The sequence below is a fragment of the Leptopilina heterotoma genome, unplaced genomic scaffold (assembly GCF_015476425.1).
Source record: "Leptopilina heterotoma isolate Lh14 unplaced genomic scaffold, ASM1547642v1 Lhet_44, whole genome shotgun sequence".
NCBI lineage: Eukaryota > Metazoa > Arthropoda > Insecta > Hymenoptera > Figitidae > Leptopilina > Leptopilina heterotoma.
In genome coordinates this window covers 148,943-172,154 of record NW_025111084.1, presented here as the reverse complement: position 1 = coordinate 172,154, position 23,212 = coordinate 148,943, and the positions used below count along the sequence as shown (strand labels likewise).

Here is a 23,212-nt window from a genome sequence, read left to right as displayed (position 1 = left end):
GTTGTTAATAAATTGTTAAGAAATTTTTAATAAACCGTTAATAAATAAATAAAATTTATTATTAAAATAAATAAATTAAAAAAAAATATTCTCAATTTTAGAAAAAATTATTTTGTTTACAGCATAAATAATTTGTGTAAAATTGAAACGATTCATCCTTAATTTATGTTTCTCACATCGCGGTATTATTTTGGTGCTAGTAATACACATATTGATTTATTTGATTTATGCACATATTATGAAGATAGAAATCCTTATATTTTTTGCATCTCAAGAAGTGAAGAGCGATATGTACACTTGACTGAATTTCATATAGATGAGAAATTTGGTTTATTATCTGGACCACAAATAGCTCTGTGATCTTGACAGTTGACCTTTCCAAACATCTATGTAAAATTCAATTATTCTAATTGGCTAAAAACGTCAAAATAAACATGTCTAAAAATGTAAAAGAAGTCAATTATTTTCAGGTCCTTTATTTTTGTATATCCAATTTAAATATTACGTTCGTCTGATATTTGCATTCAACATCAACGCCAAACGAATAAACGGATATTCTAAATTTAAGAACACAATCCTTGCAATTTATTTTTTTAAAATTAGAAACTGTTTTTTTTTCTTTTCAAAGAAATAAATATTTAAATTTTGGTAAAAAAAAATATAGTATTAAAATTATTTTCTAAATATTTACTAAATATTTTTAAATATTTAAAAATATTTCTAAATATTTAAAAAATATTTCTAAATATTTAAAAAAATATTTAGAAAATAGTTTTCTAAATTCTAAATGTGTATAAAATTTTCTATCTACCTTTTTTTATGTTTTCTACATAAAATTGTTCGGAGAAGAAGAACTGTTAACTTTTTCACTTGTACTGATTTCATGAAGAGCTTCAATTTTAAATAAATGCCAAAATAAGTATATATTAATTTTAAGTGTGAGGAATAAAAATATTTTTAATAAATATATTATTGTTTTTTGTTTTTTTGCAGCAGTCACTATAGTTATGGGACGAACTACACCGAGGTTAACAATGCTATGGTTATACGCTTCATTTCCGGGCTCACTTCCTCCTGCCTTCCCCATCCTCCACAACGGAACCAAACGGTACGTTCGTGTCTTGGCTTTTAAATTAAATTTTAATTTAAATATAAATTTAATCTATCACATACTTCAACGTAATGCGATTTTCAATAATCGCTAAAATCCTTACATTAATGTTTACGTTAATATTAATAATTAATTAACTAACTAATTAATTAACTAGTTAATTAACTAACTAATTAATTAAATAATTATTTAACTACCTAATTAATTAACTAATTAATAAACTAACTAATTAATTAAATAACTAACTAATTAATTAACTAACTTACTAATTAATTAACTAATTAATTAGCTAACTAACTGAATTAATTAACTAATTATTTAGATACTAACTAACCAATTAATTAGTTAAGTAACTAAATAAAGCTAACTAAAGTTAATTAACTAATTAACAGTAATTTGATTCAAATAAAATTTTTATTTAAAACAAATAAATAAATTAATTTACTTCAAATAATTGATTATTTGTCCATTCAGAGAAAAATTTTATTTAAACAAAATTATAATTTATTTGAGCTAAATAAAAGTATACTTTCATTTAGCTCAAATAAATTATATTTTGTTTAAAAAAAATTTTTTTCTGCGTTGTGGACAAATAATCAATTTATTTGAATTAAATAATTAATTTTTTTTTCATTTTAAGAAAAATGTATAAATAACAATATACAAAAAATAATTATACAAAAAATACTTTCTTACGGTGCCTGCAAAGTGCAAACACGTGTCCATCTCGCGACGAAATGGAATTGCCTATTGCCAGGAGCCTATCGCCTCACTTTACATACAATATACATATGTACATACATATTTAAAAAAAAGTTTTTCGATACGACACAAAAATAGGAACGTGTTTTTAAATAAACACCAGTCTTTGCAAGTCAGTTTCGCGTATTATATTGTAGAGTCATAAATTTCTTTCTTTCTTTCGTGTCAAAAAAAAAAAAAAAATTTTTATTTCTACTGTAATGTATATGGTTTTTACCTCGGGATCTATACAATAGTTTATAGATATTTCTGAAAAATTATTACACGTATTTTAACGGAGGAAATTGCAGTAATGAGTATACGTGTCATAATAAGTTGCCGCGAGAACGATGATACACATTGTGTGTGTGATAAGAAAATTTGATAAGACGATTAATTTCTTTTCAATTTTATATACATTTTCCGTTGCTTATTCCAATTACATTTTCTAATTATGTATTTCAATTATTTTTTTTTAATAAAATATATGTTTTAATTAATTTTTTTTAAATTAAATATACGTTTCAATTAAATATATTTTAATTAAATATAAGTTCCAATTAAATGTTTATTTTGATTAAATAATCCACTTGTTTAAAAATTTCGTTTATTCGGTAATTCTTCAATTAAATATATATTAGAAAATAAAAAAATTTAAATAATTTTAAAAAATGGCAATTGAACAGTTTCAAAAAAAAATTTTTCCACAGAATTGTTAAATTGCTTTTAATATTCAATTATTATATCTAAAATTTTCATTGAAATTCATTTTTAAATCAATTTTTATTTGAAAATTCTACTAGAATTTCATTATTTAAATGGAAAAAAAATAATTTATTGAATAATTAAAAGTTTTATGAAATTGAATTCTTATTCAAAATTTTATCAACAAATTTTTAAATAATTAAATTCCTACAATGAATTTCAATAAAATTTTTAAGAATAATTAGTTTTCGAGGAATTCAATTAAAATTGTAATAAAAATAACTGAAATTCTTCGATGAGTTTCATTATTTATGAAAATAATTGAGTTATAAAAAATGTTTAATTAAGTGATTTTTTTTCGAAAAAATTCATGACAGTTCCTTTTTAAATAATTGAATTCCTGTGAAGTTTTTATTATTTATGAAAATAATTGATAGCTTGTCAAACATTTTACTTGAATCAAATAAATTTTATTTAAATCAAATAAATTTTATTTAAATAAAATAAATTCTATAGAAGCAAATACCATTTAATTGACTAAATTAAAAATTATCTGATTCAAGTATTTATTTATTTCTTTATTATTTATTTTATTTATTTGTTAGTAGACAAGTAATTTGTTATTTGAATCAAATTTTTTTTCGTGTATTTGGATTAAAAATATATTTTAATATTTTTTTTATCTATTTATTTGATAATAGACGAGCAATTGGTTATTTGAATCAAATTTTTTTTAAGTATATTTCAATTAAAACTATATTTTTATTAAATATATTTTTAAACTAACTAGATATTTTAATTATAAAATTCCATTAAATAGTAATTGTCAATCAAGGTTTCATACAAATTGGCGCATAATCTTGTGCTCATTTGTTCTTTTTTCGTGTTTATTTGTTGACCTGAAATTTTTTCATGCGTGAATTCAAACAGTTGCGATTCTAACAGTGAAATCTACCGGAGAATGCAATTCTTTTCAGATAAGAAATGAGGAAGAGAGTGTGTCTTACTGTTTTAGAAGAAATTTTATTAAGATAAAGATAAGAGAAGCATTAGATAATCTCTTTTTTTTATCATATGAAACAAATTTAGCAAAAAAAAAAAAAAATTATATATTAAACGAAAAACAAGAATAAAAAATAAAAAGAATTGTTCATTAATCTTTTTTCTCGAAATTAAATTTAAAACGATTTTAAATTTAAACGAAAATCAAGAATAAAAAATAAAAAGAATTGTTCATTCCTTTTTTTTCTCAAAATTAAATTTAAAACGATTTTAAATTTAAACAAAAATCAAAAATAAAAAGAATTGTTTATTCATCTTTTTTCTCGAAATTAAATTTAAAACTCACCGTTTTTTGAATGTTATCAATAATAAACAAAGGCAGGAAAATGCCGCAATTCCCCATGGTGACACATACATTTTTACCATTATAATCAAAATTTTTATTTAATTACTAAATTCTCAAATTTAAAGGAAAAATTAAAAAAAAAAATTCTTTTTCAAGAAAAAAGAATTGAGCTTGACATTATTTATTTTTTCTTAATACTTTATATTGAGTGAACTTTTTTATATTTAGGGCATTGTATTTTTTTTTTTCTTTAAATTTGTACTTTTTGAAAAGTTCAACACCTGTTGCCTGTGGTGTACGATCGTAAAGACTGAGTCTCGTTCTAAAGAAAATGGTACTTACCGGTTATCATACATTCACTGATATCATAGCGTAACAACTGGGAAATCGGGAACTGGAAATGTAGTATTTATAGTCTAATTTAGAAAAAGATTCTATAATAAAATTCTTTGACATTTCAGATTTTTCATTACTCTTATTTTCTATAGCAAAAATTATTATTATCATTATTATTATTAAATATATGCTTTAGATATAAAAGAGAGTTACGATAAATAGATTAGATAAAATGAAAAATTTCTATTATTAAGAAATGATGTAAAAAAATATTTTGTTTGTTATTATTATTTATATTGACGTTCTGTCAGATTGATATGTATCTTTAAATTTATTCATCTTTCTGAATTAAAAAGAAAAATTTTTTTTTATCAAGAATATTTTTATTCCACTAGGATAACTCCTGGTAAAATAAAAATATATTTGTTAAAAAAAAATTTTTTTTTTTGTGTTTATATTTTTTTAGTTAGTTTTGTTCTATTTTAGGAATATTTAATTATTTAAATATAAATATATTTATAAATATATGAATATTTCATTTTACGAATATTTAATTATTTACAAATAAAAAAAAATTTGAATTTTTCTGGAATTATTTTCACGAAAAAATTATTTTTTAGAGCATAATTGTTATTTTAAAATAATTTTTAAATAGTTTTTATAGTCTTTTTTTAGTATTTTTTAGTATTTTTAGTATTTTTTAGTGCTTTTTGGATACTTTTCAGGGTGAATGAGACGTTTTTAGTAAAAAAAAAAAAAACAAGTAGTAGTGGTTTTAACAGACACGTCTGACTTTTCCGGCCGTAACTACTGTTACTATACTGTTAGAAGATGTTTTTAATATTTTAATTCTATTAATTTTATTAAAAGAATAATCTTAATTATTCTTTTAACAGCAATTGCTTTCTAATCTATATTTCCCCTAATTTTTTATTCCCTATGAAAAATAATTTTTTTTTAATTTTCTTGAAATAAGGATATTCTTAAAATAAAACAAAAGTAACGAACTCAAAAATAATAAATTCTAATTTATATAAACAAATTTGAAATAGAATTAAATAGAAAAAAAATAGAAAAATTATAGAAACAAATTAAATTTGTTATTAAAAAATAAAAATTACCTCTCCCTTAAATTGAAAAATTGAAAATTTTTTTTGTATTTTCGGGAGGAAAATAAAAAAAAAATTCCCAAAAACTGGAAAAAAATTTAAATGCGCACGCACCAACTTGACAGAGCATCGAGGTCACGCCGACATACTATCGATGCAGAATCTCCCATTGTAGAACCACCATTAAAGACGAATCCAAATGTAAATGCCAAACTGCCTCTCCAAAGCCCGGGCGAGTTACGTAATTTAAATATAAATTTTCGTATACATAAGAAGAAGACGAATTCATTATTCTTTTCACAATTTGTCGATAAAACAAAAAAAGCAAAAACGAAAAAAAAGAGGAAATACCACTTTAATCATCTGTTATTTTTCCTTATGGATTTTCCAAGAACAATTACTTTTCCAATACTAAAATAATAACAACAAAAATAATAATAATAATAGTTCATAAATATTACTTGCTTCGAAAACTTTTACCGCAGCAAATTTAAATCAATTTAATTTAAATGTAAGTAAATTTAAGTTTGAATGTAATTAAATTTAAGTTTAAATTTAATTAAATGAAAGTGTATTTATTTAATTAAAGTTTAAATTTAATTTCAATTTTTTACGTTTATTTCAATATTGGATGAAGTAAGAAAAAATTTTTCTACATGAATAAAAATTTATTTCTTTCCACCTTCTTGAATATAATATTCTTGAATAATGAAAAGCATTTGCGAAAAAATATTCCAAGCAGTAAAACATAAATATTCTGAGGAATAAAAAATAAATATTCCGAGGAGTAAATAATAAATAAAAAATAATCAGAGGCTTAAGAAATAAATATTTTAATAAATATTTTTAGGAATAAGAAATAAATATTTTGAGAAATAAAAAATAAATCTTCTGAGGAATAAAAAATAAATATTCCAAGAAATGAAAGTATTTCAAGCAATAAAGAAAAAATTCTAAGGACTAAAAAACAAATATTCTACTCTACAAAAAAATATTCAAAGCAACAAAAAATACTCGAAGGGGCAAAAAATGAATATTCTAAGAACAAAAAAATATTTATAGGAACAAAGAATGAATTTTCTATAAACAAAAAATATTCTAAGGAAAAAAATGTCTATTCTAAGGAACAAATAAATATTCTAAGAACCAAAAAAAAAAAAAAAAAAATTCGAAGAGAGAAAAAATAAATATTCTAATTACAAAAAATATTCAAAGGAACAAAAAAGTATTCGAAGGAACAAAAAATACTCGAAGGAATAAAAGCTTCTTTTTTTAAGAACCAAAAAAAATTCGAAGGGACAAAAAAAATATTCTAATTAAAAAAAATATTCGAAGAAACTAAAAGTGAATATTCTAAAAACAAAAAATTTTTGAAGGAACAAAAAAATATTCGAAGGAACAAAAAATACTCGAAGGAACAAAAACCGATTATCTTTTATTCATTTTCGAATTTAAAAGAAAAAATCGAAGGGACAAAAAATAAATATTCTAATTACAAAAAATAGTCGAAAGAACAAAAAGTGAATATTCTAATCACAAAAAAATATTCGAAGGAACAAAAAATACTCGAAGGAACAAAAGCTTCTTTCTTCTAAAAACCAAAAAAAATTCGAAGGGACAAAAAAAATATTCTAATTAAAAAAAAATATTCGAAGGAACGAAAAGTGAATATTCTGCAAACAAAAAATATTTAAAGGAATATAAAAATATTCGAAGGAACAAAAAATACTGGAAGGAACAAAAACTGAATATCTTTTATTTATTTTTGAATTTTTAAAAAAATCGAAGGGACAAAAAATAAATATTCTAATTACAAAAAATAGTCGAAAGAACAAAAAGTGAATATTCTAATCACAAAAAAATATTCGAAGGAACAAAAAATACTGGAAGGAACAAAAACTGAATATCTTTTATTTATTTTTGAATTTTTAAAAAAATCGAAGGGACAAAAAATAAATATTCTAATAACAAAAAATAGTCGAAGAAACAAAAAGTGAATATTCTAATTACAAGAAAATATTTGAAGGAACAAAATAATATTTGAAGGAACAAAAAATACTCGAAGGAACAATAACTTTTTTTTAAGAACCAAAAAAAAATTCGAAGGGTCAAAAAAAATATTCTAATTCCAAAAAATTATTCGAAGGAACCAAAAGTGAATATTCTAAAAACAAAAAAATATTTGAAGAAACAAAAAAATATTTGAAGCAACAAACAATATTCGAAGGAGCAAGAAATGAATATTCCAAGGAATAAAAAAATCTATAGAAATAAAAATATTCCCTATTCATGAAATTGCTTCTTATTTAAAAAAAATAGAAAAGCAGGAATAAAAAATGAAAAAAGAAGATGGTTTTATTCTCGAATATAAAAGACAATCAATACTCTAAAAGTAAGAATATAATTTTTCGGTGTATGACAATTATGATGATAATGATGCTGATGCTGCTGCAGCAGCAACTGAAGGCACATTTATAACACCTATTTCAAATGAAATTGTGAGTGAGTTAGTACTGCTATGCGATGTTCCTATTCGCGCAGAAGCATACAGCCAGTTGAGCTTCGCTTCTCGTCAAACAAACATCACTGATAAAAGTCTCTCTGGCAAATTTTTCGTTTTTAATAACAAAAAATCGTTTTTTTTTTTTATTTCAATAACAATTTATCGGAAATCACTAAATTACAATCATCCAACGACAGAATTTTTTTAAACAATTTTTTTTTCCCTCAACTAATCGATATACCTGCTCACACACATAATCATACCAAACACAGCTGTTCCTTCCCAACAAGTTTAACTTACACTTTTTTTCACCTTGTTTTTTAATTTTTTTTTCCAATCCAAAAAAAAAAACAAGAAAAAAAATCGAAGAAAGCGCGCACTATTTGAATATAACAACAGTTTTCCAGACAATTGTCTCCAACAATAATTTAAAATAAAGAAATTTATCGAAATTAAGAATAAAATTTCTAATCCAAGAAAAATAGCAAATAAAGAGAGCAAAATTTTATTTTTGATGAATGAGAAAACAAAGGAAGATGTATAGTATAGTAAATATTATTTTGATCGGAGGACGATTCTACTTTACCATCAATTGAATGAAGCCTAAGAGCTGATGAATTTGTAAATATATAAATATAGATCTAGAACCACGTGGACCTTTTTTTTTCTTTTTTTACCCTTTTTTTGTTATAAACAAAGTATACAGCGACAATAAACCGGGGTCTTAATAATCTTTGGGAGCAACTAAAGAATATTTTATGAAAATAAATACTGCAAAAGATAAACTCATTGTGATAAGAAAGCTAACAGAGATCAGACGTATATATTTTCGTAATGTGAATAATCGTACATATAATAAAAAAAAAGTGTTTTCAAGTCAGAGTAACTAGAGAGAAATAGGAAAAAACTGTGAGTAAAACAATTAAAATTCTTTTGTATTTTTTCCACGAAACTTTTATTCTAATTCGATATTTGTCATCTCATCAATGTTTCTTTAATTAGTTTTATTTTATTTGCTTTCTTATTTTTACTTTATTCGTTCTCTTTATATTAGAATTTTATTTATAATTTTATTTATATTCTTATTTTTATTTATTTTCTTCTCTATATTTCTTTCTATTTTCTTTGTATTTTCTTCTCTTCCTTTGTACTTTCTTCTTTATTTCTTTGTATTTACTTTTTTATTTATTTATTTATTTATATTTCTTTCATTTTTACTTGCATTTCCTTTTATTTCCTTTTATTAAATTTATTTATTTCTTATTTATACTCCCAAAAATTTTAATTAGAAAATTTGTTTACTAATTTGAATTAGTGACTGACTTTTTGATTTTGAATTGGTAAATTCTACTAATAAATTAGTAGAAATTAATATTTATTGGTAAAATATACTAATTCAAAAGCAACATGTCAGTTTTTATTAATAAATTTTACTAATAAAAAAATACTAAAATAATAATAATAATAAGAAGTAAAATAAGTAAATAATAAATTAGTAGAAATTACTATTTATTAGTAAAATTTACTAATTCAGAAGCAAAAAGTAAATTTCACTAATAAATTACTAGAAATTATTATTTATTAGTAAAATTTACTAATTCAAAAGCAAAAAGTCAGTCACTAATTTAAATTAGTAAACATTTTTAAAAAATTTTGAGAATATGTATTCTCTTTCTATTTTTAATTATTTATTTTTCTCAAATTAGTGGATTTATTTGCCTAAAATATAAACAATAAAAAAAATCCTTTATATAATAATTGGTAAAATGTTAAACTAAAGCTTTTTATGCAGACGATAAACCTTTAAACAGAACAATTTGATTCAAATAATCTGTTGACTTTTGCTTTACAATTACCTAATAAATATTCAATTGAATCGAGTAAGAATTTCAATTGAAAAATTATTGTTTAAGTCAATTAAATTGTATTTGTTGAAATAGAAAAATTATTTTCGCACTTATAGAGTAAATTTAATTGAAATAAATTTGATTTATTTATAATATTTAGAAATAAAAATTCGATTCAAATTAGTATTTAATTGATAATAGTCAAGTACAGACGGAGTTAAATATAAATAAAAAAAATTTATGAAATATAAAAAGTTATAAATAAATATTATAATAAATAATATATTTTACAATAATTTACAATAATTAATTAATCAAAATTAATTAAAATAATTATTGAATTAATTAGTTAATAAATATTATAAATTCTGTAATTATTATTTATTTTATTTAGCAAATGAATTATTATTTTATTATGCAGTTCAATTCAAACGACACTAAGCACTTTATTATTTTTATTATTTATTTCTTAAATTATTAATTATAATATATTAATATCATAATAATTATAATTAATTATAAAATAAACACAAATAATATAATTGTTTTTTTCTGTCTTTTGCTTAGAGTGAGAAATAGACAAATTTATTTATATTCTACTTATTTGATAATTGATCATTAAAATATCATATAATTTACTCTTATATGCAATTCTAATCATTTTCCTCTTAAAATCATTAACATAATTGAACAGTGAAAAATAGCATTCGGATTTATTTATTAAAATCCATTGCGAATTCTTGTATTTTTCAAGTAGGCATGGCCTTTATTTTTATTTTAAAAATATATTTTTTAGATAACAAAATTCTGATAAATGATAATTTTTATTTTATTTAAATTGCTCTAGAGATAGCGAAACAAATTATTTTACGATACTTTAGATATTTAAACACTCGGAAAAGAAAACAAACTAGAAAATATTAATTGAATAAATTATAATAATAAATTAATAAATTCTATAATATATAATATATAATATACATAATATATAATAAATAATAAATAATAAAAATAAATTATAATTTTTATACTATAATATTAATATTATATGAAACATTATAAATATTGAAACATAAAATATTTATGTTAACCCTAACATTAGGCATTATAATATAATGTATTATTATTTTATTATTGGAAAGATATTTAATATCTATAAAGTTGCTTTATGGTGTATATGACGTTATGACCTTCAACAAAACTCGTTAAATTTTCGGGAACCCACATTCCTAATCGATTTTCGATACAATCTCATCCTAGTTACTTTCAGCACTTTTTGCCACCTTCAAAAACTGAGAACAAAACAATTTTAAATGTTTTGGTCCAGTATAGTAGTACTAAAATGGAACTCTCAAAATGAGAAAAGATTCCATCTCGCTATTATCTTATTTCTCAAGGAGGGAAAAAGAAATATAAACCCTTTTTTCTTTTTCATAAAAAGTAGACGATGAAACTCGTTCTTCTTTTCTTTCCGCAAGAAAAAAGAATGAAAAACATTTCAATTTTCGCGAGAACGAAATTACTGTATTTAATTTGCTATGCTCAGTATCTTTTTTTTATAACAAATTTTTATTTTTATAACCGTATCGTTATTATTTTATTATTATTATTCTATTTTACTGTCATAATTTTATTTTTTTTTTTCTTATTCAATTATTATTTTGATCGTATCATAATAATAACTATCAATAATCAATTATAAAAAATAATACTATTTAATTTAAACTATTTTTAATTTAATTACTGCTTTTACTTGATATGCTCAATACTCAGCATTTTTTTTTATAGCAAATTTTTATTTTTATAACTAAATCACTATAATAATGAAAATAAAATAATTTTATACCGAATAAAATAATAATAATAGTTATAAAAATAAAAATTTGTTGTAAAAAAAATACTGAGCATATCGAACTCAAATAGTTTAAATTAAATAGTCTTATTTATTATGATAATTTGGAATTATTTTCTAACTATTTATCATAGTAATTTGTTATTATTTATTATAATTTATAATTATTTATTATAATAATTTATAACTATTTATTATAATAATTTTATAACCATTTTCTATTCTTCTTATTTTCCAGTATGTTTAAGTATATTCATTTATTTATTTGCTTTTGAATTAGTAAATTTTACTAATTCAAATTTAGAGACTACCAAATAAATTAAATACAAATATAACTTTATTTATACAACTATAATTGAAAAAATAATTTTTTATAAAAATATAATTCCAATTATAACTTTGGTTTTACTTGAGACAAAGTTCTTCTTTCTTTTTTAATTAAAACACAATGCAAGAGAAACATAAGTTTCAGAGTCATTATAAAATAAAGCAACATTCCTAATTAGAAGACTTTTGAACAAGCTGTCACATTATAGTTATAGTTACTGTTCCTATACTTGCATATTATTATTTCACGAGTATGTAAACTATTTTTCTAGACACGTTAAAAGAAAAAAAAATCTGCTTTTTATTTAGAAATTAACCAAAAAAAATGATAAAAATTTTAATGTATAGAAATGATAAGCCATTAATATCTAATTTTTATTTTAGGGATTTTTTATCATTTTGCAAAGCGAATGAAGTTCTAAAATGTCAAAATCATCGGCGGAATATGTTAAAGCTGTTGAGGGCGGTTTATCACCGACGCAGGTAGAAATATTTTAAATTTTTTATACTCAAAACAAATATTTTATTTTCTACTCTTTTTGAATTTTATTTTAAAAGTACTGGATATTTCGGTCTTGGAATATTTGGCAATAATATAATAATAATTAAATATCATAACTTTGACTCAACGCATATTAATAAGTTCGATTAAAAATTCAAAAATTGTGATTTTGAACAGCAATATTGCATAGCATTTGAAATTTCACTTTACAGGCGGTCGAAACGAAATTATACAAAAGAAGATGGTTGATTTTGGGAATATTTGTTTTCTACAGTGCCAGCAATGCCATGCAATGGATTCAATTCAGCATTATTGCAAATACAGTTGCCGAATACTACAAAGTATCAACTTTTGCCATCGACATGACGAGCATGATTTTTATGATTACCTATATACCATTTATTTTTCCAGCAAGCTACCTTTTAGACAAATTTGTAAGTCAATTTTAAAGTCATTTTCAAAGTATTTTGAAAGAATTTTTAAAGTTTTTTCAAAGTATTTTCAAAGTATTTTTAAAGTATTTTGAAATTATATCCAGAGTGTCTACTATTTTCGTTCAACAAAATTTCCGGGTTTTCCCGACTTGGTCCTAATTTTTCCCTGTTCTTTTTTCTCATCAAATTTAAATTTATTTGATTTCGAACATGAATAAATCTACAAATGCCTTCCAAAAATGATCCACAAGTTTTGAACGTTCAAATGAACGAAACACTTTTTATTACAAATATTTTTATAAATAACTGTTCGCAATAAAAATTAAAAACTTAAATTTTACACTTAGAAACTTTATAGTTCATTTTTTTTATATCAACAAAAAATTGTTGTAATAAATATTTAAATTAAAGAAGAAATAAATAAATTTCGTTCATTTGAACGTTCAGAACTTTGGGACCATTTCCAAAATTTTTATTAGAATTTTTATAAATAATTAAATTCTTATGCCAAGTGTCTATAAATTTTTTGAAAATAATGTTTTTTTTATTAATTTTAATTAAAAATTTGGAAAATAATTGAATTATTTTCCAAAACAAAGAATTTTTTCAATTTTTTAAAATAATCTTGTCTGTTTATAATTATAATTGAAAATTTGATTAATTCAATTTTATTAAAATGTATTAATACTAATTGAATTTTTGCAAAGAATTTTACTATTTATAAAAGTAATTGAATCCTTCAAAAGAATGTTATTACTTATAAAAATAATTAAATGTTTGCCTACAATTGTATTAAATTTTTTGAAAATAATTGAATTGTGGAGAACAATTTAATTATTTATAAAGATAATTGAAATTTTGAGGAGAATTTAAAAAAATTTTTAAACATAATTGAATTTCTGCGAAAAAATTTATTACTTTTGAAAATAATTGAATTGGTTTTTAGAATTTTATGGAAATTTATGAAAATAATTCAATTCTTGTAAAGAATTTTTTTTAAAAATAATATTGAAAAGAATTTAGTAAATTTGAAGAATTTTGCTATTTATGGAAATAATTGAATTCTTGAAAAGAATTTTTTTTTACAATTTCTAGAAATAATTGAATTTTTTCGACGATTTTTAATAAAATTTTTAAGAATAATTAAATTTTTCGAGGAATTCGATTAAAATTGTATTAAAAATAATTAAAATTCTGCAATGAATTTTATTATTTATGACAAAAATTGAATTATTGCGAAGAAATTTTTAAAAATAAAATTATAATTACGGTGACTAACTTCCCTTGATTATTCTCGAAAAATTTAAATAAAATTCTTTAAAAGAATTTAATTATTTTTAATAGAATGTAAAGAATTTTCAATTATTAAAAAAATTTTCAATTATTTGTTTATAAAAATCTTATTTTTCAGAATTTTCCAAAAAACTTTGCAAAAATTCAATTTTATTAAAAAATTTTAAGTATGTATCTTTTTTTAAATAAACTAATAAAAATTTTAATTATTAATCTTCGCACTAGGAAACATGAATACATTAGAATGTGACATTTGTAAAATTCAATTATTTATCAATTATTAAATTAAAGTACTTTGAAAATTCGATTTTTTAAAATGTTTTTAATGAAATTCTTTAACAAATTAAATTATTTTCAGTTGAATTTCACAAAATTTCTATTAATTCGATAATTTTTTAAAAATTTATTTACATACTATCCTATTTGAATCAGTAACTGATTTTTTACTATCAAATTAATTATTTTTAACTAATTCAAATTTAGAGAACAGTATAAATATCTATAAAAATTGAAATAAAAAGCCATTTTTTTAAATCAAATTAAAATAATAAAACTTTTTTTAATTTGGTGAAAAAATTCCTGGTTAGTAGACACCCTGATTTTTAAAGTATTTTGAAATTATTTTGAAATTATTCTGAAATTATATTGAAATTCAGGAAACTAATAATTGTGCAAAATAATTGCAGGGTCTCCGATTTGCAGCAATTTTCGGAGCTGTTGGAACAGCGACTGGTTCCTGGATAAAGGTCTTTAGTGCCGTTCCCGATCGATTTTGGCTTGCATTTTTTGGCCATTCTTTGGTGGCAGTTAGTCAAACTTTTATTCTATCGGTACCAGCACGATTGGCGGCTGTTTGGTTTGGACCAGACCAAGTTTCGAGTGCTTGCAGTATAGGCGTTTTTGGAAATCAAGTAATCCCTTAATTTCTCAATTCATTTTTCCTTCTCTTTTTCTCTCTTTTTCTCTTTTATTCATTCCGTTAATTATATTCAATGTCCCCTTTCTTTAAAAAATGTAAGGAACCTGATATTTTAATAATAATAATTATTATTATTTTAAATTACATAAAAATAGTAAAAGTCGTTACTTGATATAGTACATCCAAATATCGAGGATAAAAATTAGGATTAAAGAATAAAAATACCATTTCTTCTAAATCTACATTATTTTCGTTGTTTACTTAGTATTATTTTTTGCTTGGAGCTTAAAAGAAATTTTTGTTATCAGCCAAATTTAAAGATTTAAAATAATCACTTAATCTCTGAATCAGTTGTGTAATGTTGTGATATAGACGTGTATGTGATATATACATGTATCATAAGTGATTCAATTTAGCCAAGGTGCTCCCCATTACTCCCTAATACACCTAATTTGTTTTAAAATGGTATATAAACGCTCTTTGCATATTGCCATTAAGAAAAAACGAGTTTATCCCATTAATCATCTCATAAAAAAAATTCTAAACTTTCAATTAATATTCCTTTATTCAATTCAATATTTCTTTCTTTTAAAAACTGATTTACCTTTTTACTTCTGTTTTGCCAATTAAATTAAATCGAAACTGTTTTTCTATTCTTTTTACCTCTCATTATTTCTGTTTTAAAACTTTTTTAATACCTTTTATTTATCCTTTTTGCTATAATTTAGTTTTACATCGAAACTGTTTTTTCTCTTTTCTGACAACTAGTATAGAAAAAAAGAAAAGATAATAAGAAAAGAAATAAAAGAAATAAAAGATAAGAATATTGTTTTTTAAGAAAGAAAATAAAAATTGTAATAGGGGTCCATAGATAATAGAACGTGGGAGGAAACAAATACATAAACGGCATTAAACTATCTTAAAATAGTACTTAGTCAAATAGAATTTCCGAGATGACTTTGATGCTCAATATGCTGATGAATCTCTCACTAGATAGTAATTGGACGTAGTCACATCCTGCTTAAACTTCTATTCTCATGCGGTAGATAATTTGTTTAATTTCAATGAGCAAAACAATAACATTCCGTTATTTACCTTACTATCAACATTATAATTGCTTATTTTTTCATACATTTTCCTTACTCTTGTCTATTATCAAATAAACATTTACTTGAATCAAACAATTTTTATTCAAATCATTTAGTTCCTTCAAATATTGAAATTCAATTGATTCAAATAATTACTGGTTTGAATTTATTTGCTTTAAATAAAAATTATTTGATTCAAGGAAATATTTATTGAAGTAAAAATTTTTTTTTATTATTTTTATTACTTGTCAGTGATCGGTTATTTGAGTCAAATAAATTTACTTTTAAGTGCAGATTTTTATTACAATACTTATTTCATGGCTCGAACTAGATCCGTAAATCCCTTAAAGGTCCGTAAATTTGCTTGAAGTCCGTAAAAGTCAGTTTGTTTGAAAAAAGGTCCGTAAAGTCCGTAATTTGATTGAGAAAAGGCGAAAAGTTCGTAAATTGTACGATATAATTTGGAGAATTTTGGGGAAATTACAAATGATTGCAGAAATTCAATTATTTTCAAAAGTAATAAAATTCTTCGCAGAAATTCAATTATGTACAAAAAGTTTTAAAAATTCTCGTCAAAATTTCAATTATCTTTAGAAATAATTAAATTCCTCTCCAAAATTCCAAGTATTTTTAAAAATTTTTCTTAATTCAATGATTTTAATATCTACTATTTTAATAAACTTTTCCAAAAGAATTCAATTAATAAAAAAAAAATTTAATAAAATTCTATGCAAACCTTTAGTTATTTTCATAGAATAATAATAATAATAATAATAATAATAATAATAATAATAATAATAATAATAATAATAATAATAATAATAATAATTTGATTATATTTTTGTCAGTAATTGGACCGTAATTTTTAATTTTTGATTCGTAAAGTCCGTATGTTTAAATACTTTCATTGGTTCGAGCCCTGTTATTTTTCTCCAGTTCATTTAAATAATTTATTTACTTGTTTATTCCAGTTAGGAATTGCAATAGGATTCCTATTCCCACCAATGTTAGTTCCAGAAAGTAAAGATCCAGAAGTCGTTGGCCAAGGATTGAGACTTATGTTCTATATAGTCGCAGGCTTTACGTCCGTAATTTTAGCACTAATTTTAATATGTAAGTATGTAAAAGAATGAATATTAATAATATCCAAATATTTCACTTTTGAACTTCGGTTGCACTTGACATATAAAATCTGGTATTTATAGTCTACTGTATATAGTCTACTATATATAATAATAGAAATAATAATAATGATGCGATGACAAAAAAAAAAAAGAATAAATACTCTCCTGCTTTTTAAATCAAGATTTCTACTGTATTTGAATATTTTGATGAATATTCATGTGTACAATGAATTTTTGCGCAGTTTTTAAAGCTGAACCACCACTTCCGCCCAGTCCAGCTCAAGCGGTTCAACGAGAAGCGGAGGATAGCGAAAATTTTTTCCAATCAGTCAAACGACTAATGTCAAATATCGGTTATCTAATACTTTTGCTGAGCTATGCAATTAACGTTGGAATTTTCTATGCCATCAGCACTTTACTCAGTCAAATTCTTGAAAAGCATTATGAGGCAAGTGTCACTTTAGAGAATATATGGATTGAAAAAAAATTTAATTATCATTCATCACTTTTGTCATGCAGAGAAAATAATAAAATACTGCTATTATTTTAGAACTCGAGTATGGATGCAGGCAGAATTGGTTTAACAATCGTTTGTGCTGGGATGCTGGGTTCGGTGATGTGTGGAGTTGTCTTAGACAAAACGCACAAATTCAAGTTAGTGTTCTCTTTAAATTTTTATACTTCTAAATTAATTCTCTTTAAATTTATATCTACTTCGAAATTATAGTTATTAAATATGAGTTAAAATTTTTGATTTTAATTAATTTTAACTTTATTTTCATTTTAATTTAATTGAAATCGATTTTAATTAATTTTTCTATTCGCAGGGAAACTACTCTTGGTGTCTACTTATTTTCCTTAATTGGAATGATAATTTTTACCTTCACACTCGATTGTGGAAAAATTTATGTTGTTTATATCACCGCTGGATTGTTAGGGCAAGTTCCTATTTTACTTTATTTTTTTACTTTAAAATTAATTCTTAATTCGTCAATTTTACACCGAAAAAAAATTTATTTGATTCAAATAAATAATTACTGGTCTATTAAATATTCAATTTAATTATTATTATTATTATGCAAATTACAAAATTTTTTATTTTTAAATATAAATTTTTGAATAATTTCAGATTCAGAATTTTTATAATTTACTTATTAAGTACGATAATTAAATATTATTGTTTATTTCTTTAAAAATTTTTTTTAAAAATATGAGTAATACAATTTTACTAAAATTTTACGAAAGAATTCAATTATTTTCTAAAATTTTAACAAAATTCTTCAGTAGGATTCAATTACTCTTATAAATAGTAACATTTCTTTGCAAAAATTCAATTATTTTCAATTTTATATTCAAAAATTTTAGTAATAAAATTTTACGAAAAGATTCAATTATTTTTTAAGTTTTTTAAAAGAATTCAATTATTTTCTAAAATTTTAACAAAATTCTTCAATAGGATTCAATTATTTTTATAAATAGTAACATTTCTTTGCAAAAATTCAATTATTTTCAATACAATTTTAATGAAATTTCACGGAAGAATTCAATTTTTTAAAAATTTTTCGAAAGAATTCAATTAATTCGTCTTTGAAATACAATTATTTTCAATACAATTTTAATAAAATTCAATAATCAAATTTACAATTATAATTATTCAAGACACGATTATTTTGAAAAATTGAAAAAATTTCTTTGTTTAATTCAATTAATTTGAAAAAATTTAATAATTTTAAACTTATAAATTACAATTATTAACAAAATCGATTATATTAGAAAAATTAAAGAAATTTTTGAAATAATTCAAAAATATTGAATTCTACGAAAGAATTTAGGTATTTTCAATATCTACTATTTTAATAAAATTAAATTTAATAAAATTCTTCGCATAAATTTATTTATTTTCATAAATAATAAAGTTTTCACAGGAATTCAATTACTTTAAATACAATTTTCACAAAATTTTTCGAAATAATTAAATTATTTTTAAAAATTTTGATAAAATTTGTTTAAAAGAATTCAATTATCGTCAATTTAATTATTTTCAAAAATTTTGATGAAATTTGCTTAAAAGAATTTAATTTTTTTGAATTCATTTTTCTTGAATTACCCGAAAAAATTTTATTATTTTAATAAATAATAAAATGTTTCGGAGGAATTCAATTATTTTTAATATAATTTTAATCAAATTCCTCGAAATAATTCATTTATTTCTTAAAATTTTAATAAAATTCAATTACTTTCAAAAGTTTTAATTATAATTATTAAAGAAACTCCATTATTTCAAAAAAAATTCAAAGAAATTCTTTAGAAAGAGTTTAATTAGGATTTTCAAAAATTTTAATAAAATTCTTCGCAAGAATTCAATTATTTTCATTAATAATAACATTCTTCAAAGGAATTCAATTATTTTCATAAATAATAAAATATTTTTACAGAGATTCAATTAATTTCGTAAATAATAAAATTCTTTTTAGGAATTCAATTATTTTCATAAATAATAAAACTCATTGCAAAATTTCCATTATTTTTAATACAATTTTAATCGAATTTCTAGAAAAATGTAATTATTCTTAAGAATTTTATTAAAATTCGTCAAAAGAATTCAATTATTTTCAAATTGTTTGATAAAATTCTTTGCTAAAATCTTATTATTTTCAAATCATTAATTTTAAAATTGAAAGCATTTAAAAAGAAATTTTTTTAAAAAAGTTAGAAAACAAAAAAGCAAACAGCAATTAACTGCAAACAAATTAACAAACTGCAACAGTTTACCGGAATACATCGATTATTAATGTAGATTTAACAAATAAATAAATATTCAGTTGTTTTAAATAATTTTTATTTAAATCGAATAAATCGTATTTTCTTCAAATAAAATTTATTTGATTTAAATAAAAATTATTTGATGCAATAAATATTCGCATGAATCAAATAAGTTTGATAATAATAGACAAGTAACAGGTTATTTGAATCAAATAAATTTTTTTTCCATTGCAATAATTGACTATTGACAATTACAATAAAAAAAACTTTATTTCTTCAGGTTCTTCATGACAGGATATTTACCAGTCGGTTTCGAATTCGCTGCAGAATTAACATATCCCGAACCAGAAGGCACATCAGCCGGTCTACTAAATGCAATGACACAAGTTTTTGGAATTGCATTTACATCGCTTTCTGGATTTTTAATTAAAGAATGGGGTGATTTTTGGGCAAATATAGGTCTTTGCGTTACTCTCACATTGGGGTCGTTTCTCACAATGATAATTCCCAATGATCTCAGAAGACAAAATGCCAAATTTTAAATATTGATTGTTAGAAAAGAATAACAATATGCCTATTTTAAGTATATTTCAATGCTAAAATAATGAAATTTCAGACAATAGCACGCAAGTGCAAGTGCTTGCCAAATGTGCCAATTTTTTGAATTTCAAAAAAAAAAAAAGAAAATCGCTGAAAACGATGATATTAAATATAAAAAAAACAAATTCATTTTCGTTTGAAAATGAAAAAAGGAAATCGAGACAATAATAGATAATGAATAAATTTAAAAGCGCAAAGCGTTTTTTTATCAGAGCTTTTTTAGAATTTCAAATAACAGTGTTATGAAAAGTATCACGTCAGTTATTTTGTATTTTCATTTAAAACACCTATTTTCTATACAAATGCAATAAAAGTTCAGTACTTATTTTTGACAATAAAACATTTAATTAAAAAGAAAGGAAAAAATGAAATAACACCTTATCACCGACATGATACTTATCAAACCTGTAGAATTTCTTCTTTTTACAAAAAAAAAATGAAAGAAAATATTTTTTAAAATTCAAATATGAATATAAATTTTATGAAAAATAATCCAAATTTAAATTTGAATATAAATTTTATGAAAAGTAATTTAAATTAAAATGTATGAATATAGATTTTATGAAAAACAAGGTGCGAATCGAATTTTGTTCTAAAGCAGTTGAAAAATAAACCGAGCCGAACAATTCTATTCGATTCATTTTGCACAGATCCAATGAAAGAATAGTTTAAAAAAAGACATCATTAAATAATAGAAAGAAATCGCATATATTATGTAAGCGAATAAACTCCAAAGCAAAAAAAATAAGTCAATCGAAAAATAATATTGTCCAATATCGAATCTTCCAAAAGGGCTTTCATTATAAGTCTAAAAATTAGTTTGGAGAAAAATAATCATCAAACGTGCAAAAAGCACTAAAAAATGTTCTTGTTGATCCTGGAGATCAATTTTTAAATGTTATACATGTGAAATATTAAGAAAAACAAATTTTAATCAAGAAAAAAGAGTATACGACCTATTAACTTGTTTTTTAAAACAATTCTGTGATTTATTCCATGTAATAAATATATAAAAAAAAATATTTTTTATAAACACCAAAATGATTTTTTGATCATTGTTTATTAAATTATACTGTTTAAAAATTCTTTCGATTAAATTTTTTCATGGACAATTAAAAATAAAAAAAAGAACAAAATATTTTATATGTACTTTATCCAAGTTATAAATAATTGTCCGTGCAATATTTTTGATTATTGTATCTACTTATAATTTAAAAAAAAATGCCATGAAAAATTGTATTGAGAAAAAATGAGTTTAAAATATAAGTTTTAGAAAAAATAAATCAATGTTAATTAGATGAACACGGGATGAAAATATTTATACAACACAATGTTAAAGTTTACTAAAGATATTTAAAATCAACTATTTGAAATAGTTGACTGTTAAATGAGCCTATTTATTATAATTAGTGCATTTAATATAATTAATTAAATTAATAGTGTATTTAATTTTAAAAAGTTCTTCCAGAATTTTTTGTTTTTACACTAAAAAAAAAATTTATTTGATTCGAATAAACGATTACTTGTCTATTATCAAATAAATCAAATCTATTATCTATTAATATTTATTTTTTTACTTAATCAAATAAATTTGATTTAAATCAATTAAATAGTAATTGCTTCAAATACCGAAATTATTAATTCGATTGTACTTAAATTGATTCAAATAAAATTTATTATATTTAAATAAAATATTTATTAAATATTTATTAAACATTTATTAATAAATTATTGTATTTATAGTAAATATTTATTCGATAATAGACAAGTAGGTTATTTGAATCGAATGCATTTTTTTCACTGTAATATTAAAAATCCATATTTTCCACAAATAGTTAAAAGTACAATAGGTACTTGAAAAGAATATTTTTTCAATGAAAAATTTTTAGAGTTAGAAAATACAATGTTGAAAACGATTTAAAATGAATAATTCTAAAATGTAGATAATGCTATAAATAAATTAGAATGACTCGAAAAATAAATTTATAATTTTGCTATTCTATTTATAGCTTTATAGTTTTCATACAAAACGGCGTTAGAAATAATTTTATTTATAGAAAAATATTTATTATACTTTATATTAAATATATTTCCATTTATTTAGTATTAAAATTAAGTATTAAAATAATTTTAATATTAAAGCTCAAATCACTAAAAGAGTCATTTTAAAATAATAAATTAGTTGTAATAGCAATTCATGCTTGAAATTTGTCAACGTAAATACAAACTTTGAAAATTTAAAAAGTAAATGTTAAATAAATTAACTATAAAAAAAAATGTTAAGCCTTGCTGATAACAGTATTTTTATAGATCAAGGAATTAAAAATAATTAATTATTACTTATAATAAATTATTAGCTCTACTTATTAAAATTAAGTAAAGTTAGCAATAAGCTTTATTTATTTAAAATAAGTAAAGCTAATTATTATTATTATAATTATTTATATAACTCCCTGGGCTTTTATTTTATTGAATCAGTAATGCTCCTGCTTTTTAAAAACAAAAAAAAGAAAACAATTTTTGCAAAAAGAACAATTAGACATTTATGTTCAAAAATTTCAATAAAATATATCAAATTTTTTGAAGATTCAAAAAATTTAGACAAAATAA

General features: G+C 21.4%; 2 protein-coding genes across 5 annotated transcripts in view; one reads left to right on the top strand and one right to left on the bottom strand.

Annotated features, from left to right (window-relative positions):
• The window catches only part of LOC122507052, a 34,719-nt gene extending 30,386 nt beyond the window's left edge, over positions 1-4,333 (bottom strand). Inside the window, exon 1 of one of the 3 annotated variants that reach the window (XM_043619565.1) lies at positions 4,248-4,333. In XM_043619565.1, coding sequence (XP_043475500.1) covers positions 4,248-4,261 — 14 coding nt within the window. In that variant the 5' untranslated portion in view covers positions 4,262-4,333. Of the gene's footprint in view, positions 1-3,905; positions 4,063-4,247 lie in introns of those variants that run through there. The other 2 variants (XM_043619566.1, XM_043619564.1) reach the window with 2 other exon arrangements.
• Positions 1,009-20,555, top strand: LOC122507054 (uncharacterized MFS-type transporter C09D4.1). 2 transcript variants are annotated; one of them, XM_043619572.1, is made up of 9 exons: positions 1,009-1,108; positions 12,264-12,362; positions 12,594-12,815; positions 14,795-15,019; positions 17,087-17,228; positions 17,482-17,687; positions 17,790-17,893; positions 18,067-18,177; positions 20,283-20,555. In XM_043619572.1, the coding sequence occupies exons 2-9, from the start codon at positions 12,303-12,305 to the stop codon at positions 20,542-20,544; spliced, it is 1,332 nt and encodes a 443-aa protein (XP_043475507.1). In that variant the 5' UTR covers positions 1,009-1,108; positions 12,264-12,302; the 3' UTR covers positions 20,545-20,555. The 2 variants fall into 2 exon arrangements, with proteins under 2 accessions (XP_043475507.1, XP_043475506.1); XM_043619571.1 differs by lacking the exon at positions 1,009-1,108 and adding an exon at positions 7,886-8,762.
• The last annotated feature ends 2,657 nt before the right edge of the window (positions 20,556-23,212 follow it).